This window comes from Bidens hawaiensis, unplaced genomic scaffold (genome assembly GCF_021521415.1).
Source record: "Bidens hawaiensis isolate Kalapana, Puna unplaced genomic scaffold, B.hawaiensis_p1.1 tig00023694_1, whole genome shotgun sequence".
Taxonomy (NCBI): domain Eukaryota; kingdom Viridiplantae; phylum Streptophyta; class Magnoliopsida; order Asterales; family Asteraceae; genus Bidens; species Bidens hawaiensis.
This window is the reverse complement of record NW_027493724.1, coordinates 237183-241065: the sequence shown is the minus strand read 5'-3', so window position 1 is coordinate 241065 and position 3883 is coordinate 237183. Positions and strand designations below refer to the sequence as shown.

Here is a 3883-nt window from a genome sequence, read left to right as displayed (position 1 = left end):
AAAATAGATGACATACACAGAAGCTAGTTCAGGTGGAGTAACAAAGAGAAGGTTCTGGAAACTTGTCTTCAATCAGACCAACAATGACATCAGAATCAGGAACCCATTTATCATCAAACTAACCAAATGTACTTTCCCACCTGGTTTCACTTCAAGAACCCTAAACAAACAAACACAAAAGGTAGTGATTCCGGCAAGTTGCAATGGTGGTTAATCAATGATGAAATGAGGCGGATTCAACTTTTTTCAAAAACTCACAGGTCAGACGGATTTCTTTTAAAATATCACAGGTGGGGATCAACATCTTTACACGTGTTACATTTTTATTGGTGGACAAAAATCATCGACGAAAACGACAAAATTAATTTTGGTGGATTATTATTAGAATTTTTTAAACTTGTGGACTCTCTCTCTCCTCAAACTGAATATTTTTGAGAATTTTTTTTTTAAAAAAAAAAGAAAATTTGCTATGTCCATTTTAGGTTTCGTTGGAAAATAAACCCAAACCTTCATCCCTCAAAAATTTCCATATCCCGATTGATTACTGTTTTAGAACCATGGAAATCCAGTCGAGGTCTAAAGTCTCCAAAAAACCATCGAAACGCTTTTTGTTTGACAGACGCTATGGCTATGTGTATGTCTGTCTTCTATATTACTTTCTTCTTGATGTTTCAATTATATATGACAAATCTTGTAATTTTATTGCAGATATGATGATTGGAGAGAACCTTCCGAAGTTGCCTTAGCCTATGGCCGTGGAATGTAATTTCTTTCTTTCTTGTTAATTCTCTGGAACTAAAGCCCACATTTTGACCAATTCAATTCAACCAATTTAGAGATTTACAACTGGGTTTGATTGTATAGTGGTTTTGGAGGTGGAGATTCATATCAATTTTGACTCTTAAATTATACAATATTATGACTCATAAACAAGATTAAGTTTTTTCTTCTTTTTTAATTTGGTTTTGGTCTTTAGGGGAAAGTTAACGTACAAATTAAATTAACATGCTAACTGTGCGAATCAAGTAGTGTAATTATGTAATTATATCACTACTAGACGGGTGCCCGCGCAATGTACCGGGTGTTTGAACCTGTTAATCACGTAACAAATATAAGTGTTTATGGTTCGGTTAAAACCTTGAAATCATTTAAACCAATCATTGGTTTGACTTCTTTTTTCTTTTTGTTTTTTTACTTTCGGTTTGTTGGTCGGTTTCAAAATTTCCAAAACGTAGTGAACGGTTGGTTCGCGGTTTATACTGGCAACCGAGCATATGAAACCAGACCAGACTATAAATGTTGAATGCATTTTAATGTTTATTATTAATTATTAGATATGTTTTGTAATATATATTAAATATAGTTAAAATTTAATTGAAGATAATCTTTTTATTACAAATAACTTGGCTACACAACTTCAAATTAACCTAATTGCAGTATGATTCATTTTGTGATCTTTGTTATTATTTCACGTCCTAGATCTTCCGTTAATATTTACCATTTATGTGGCTAAAATTATCATTTTTTATTTATGATCCTCTCAAGTATCATATTATGTTGGTGTTTAGTTAAAATTGATGATACATTTAAATTAATACTTATTTTAAACTAAATTTATTATTAAAGTTTAAATTATTATTAAAGTTTAAACTGTGAAACTAGTCTGGAATCAGGCTGTTAGTAACGGTTCGGTTTCAACTTTCAATGGTTGAGCTTGGTTTTGGACGACAAAAAAATCAGTATTAACGGTTGGACTCACAAGTTTAACTTAAAAACCATCAAAACCGACACGGAACACCCATACGTAACATATTAATTTATTTAAAATGAAAAAAATTATAACAATATCATATCCAAATTAAAGAGAATAAAATGCTCGTTTTTATGGTGTAATTTTTTTATAAAAATATTAACGTTTGAAAAGACTATAGTCGTTTAAAAATCATGGGTGGGAAGTTAGTTTACAACTTAAATTAAAAACCTAATATGGTTAAAGATGAGGGACCAAACTTGTAAGTTGGATGGATTGTGTTTAAAAGACAAATTTACCCTTAATAACATATATACCTCATGCTTTAAGTGTTGTAAATTACTTAAAAATGAGTGTCTTAATTTACCCTTGTTTGGTGTATTATATATAGTATCACTATGATGTAATTACACTAAACTATAATTACACTATGCTGTATATATAATTACACTACTTGTTTCTCACAGTTAGCACGTTAATTTAATTTATATTTGATTCAAACATGGTCTTTTATATTTTGGAAGTGTTGGTAAAGTGAAAGAAAGTAATTAGTATCTTTTCTATTTGTTGAAGGTTTTGCATTGTGCCTCTTGGGAAAGCTTTGTTTACAATGGTTTCTGAAGCGGTATGTTTCTCTTTATTTAGATATAGTTTAGCTCAAGTATACTTCTTGCTTTTTCTATGATGAACTCAAATAACTCGTAGTTTTAGCTTAGCTTCTTAATTACAGTTTGAATAGGGGTGTAAACTAGCCTAATCGAGCGAGCTTGGTTTGTTTTAACTTATGAAAGCTCAAGCTTGGCTCGTGAGTCGTTTTTCCAAGATTGAGCCGAGCTCGGCTCATGAGTCGTTTTTCCAAGCTCAAGCTCAGCTCGTTTTTTACTTATTAATTAATTTGATACATTTTTTTTTTATTTTTAGATATTTTGAGGAAAACCTTAAACGAACCTAAGCTTGGCCCGTGCTCGTGTTGCACCTTAAATGAGCCAAAGCTCAGCTTGAGCTCGGCCGTGCAGTGTGAAATGATGCATAGAAGTCCAAAAGAGTTAAACGATCTTCCCATACAGGGCTCGATAACTAAACGAGCTTTACTTGAGGCTTGGGCTCGACTCAAGCTCAATCAGGCTCGGCTTGTTTTGAGCTTTTTATCGATCCGATCTTGAGCGGCTCGGCGTGTATGCACACCTAAGTTTGAGCTTAACAGAGCGCATTAAGGCATTTGGTTTTCTTGAATTAATGCATATCTTGTTTACAACGATGACCCTATACTCTACTTACTTCCGTACTGCATACTTTTTACAATTCAAATAAAACAACCTTGAAATGATGATTTTGTTTTACAAACAGGTGAACGTTGCAGCAAGCCGGACCATTGAAGTTTTTGAGAAACCAGATCAGTTTTCATCTCAATCGCTACAAAAAGTTAATGATCTCAACAGTCAGCTTCACAAAGTGATGTTTTCTATGAAGACTACGCAGTCGAATGTTTTCAAGGTCAATCAGATTTCATTCCAAAGGCCATGAATAGTTATTACATTGCTCGTCTAGGATCATATTTGTCTAAGAATACGGGAATGTATGAATACGTTTTTTTAGCATGATTTGCACTTGAGCCTGGTATATTATGCAGCCAAAAAATCTGTTTACTGTGTGCTTGGACGAGTGGTTAGTCAGTTATCTAGTCGATAAAAATAACATGTTGGCATGTAAGATTGTAAGATGCACAGATGCTTTTGTCTCAACTCGAAGCGAGTTGGTGTTAGTTATACAAAACATTATCTTTAACGAGTCATGTTGAGCGTGGCAATAATGTGTTTCGACTCGTCAAAGAGAATGTTTTGTTAATGTGGTAATATCTAGGAGTGTAAACGAGCCGAGCTCAAGCTCAGCTAGTTAATGGTTTTTCAAATTCGGGCTTAACTCGCTTATTATTCTTAGTTTATTTATATATATTATTTAGTTATATTTAAAGTTATTTTATATATATAAAATAATGATTATATCACTAATAGGCTCATATACTCATGGGAGCCAACTTGAGCTTGGTAAACAAAGTTCACGCTTGTTTAAGCTAGTTTTGATTCAAGATTGTAATAAGAGGGTCTTGAGTACCTCATGAACGCGTGATTTGTT

General features: G+C 32.9%; 1 protein-coding gene across 1 annotated transcript; it reads left to right on the top strand.

Annotated features, from left to right (window-relative positions):
- The first annotated feature begins 486 nt into the window (after positions 1-486).
- Positions 487-3492, top strand: LOC143567892 (uncharacterized). Its single transcript, XM_077054173.1, has 4 exons — positions 487-634; positions 709-762; positions 2324-2375; positions 3098-3492. Exons 1-4 carry the CDS (start codon positions 558-560, stop codon positions 3272-3274), a joined length of 360 nt encoding a protein of 119 aa, XP_076910288.1. The 5' UTR covers positions 487-557; the 3' UTR covers positions 3275-3492.
- Positions 3493-3883: the final 391 nt, after the last annotated feature.

Coding starts and splice junctions, on each gene's coding strand:
- LOC143567892 (XM_077054173.1), top strand. CDS start 558: ATGGAAATCCAGTCGAGGTCTAAAGTCTCCAAAAAACCATCGAAACGC. Junction 763..2,323: donor TTAGCCTATGGCCGTGGAAT/GTAATTTCTTTC, acceptor TATTTGTTGAAG/GTTTTGCATTGTGCCTCTTG. Junction 2,376..3,097: donor TTACAATGGTTTCTGAAGCG/GTATGTTTCTCT, acceptor TTTTACAAACAG/GTGAACGTTGCAGCAAGCCG.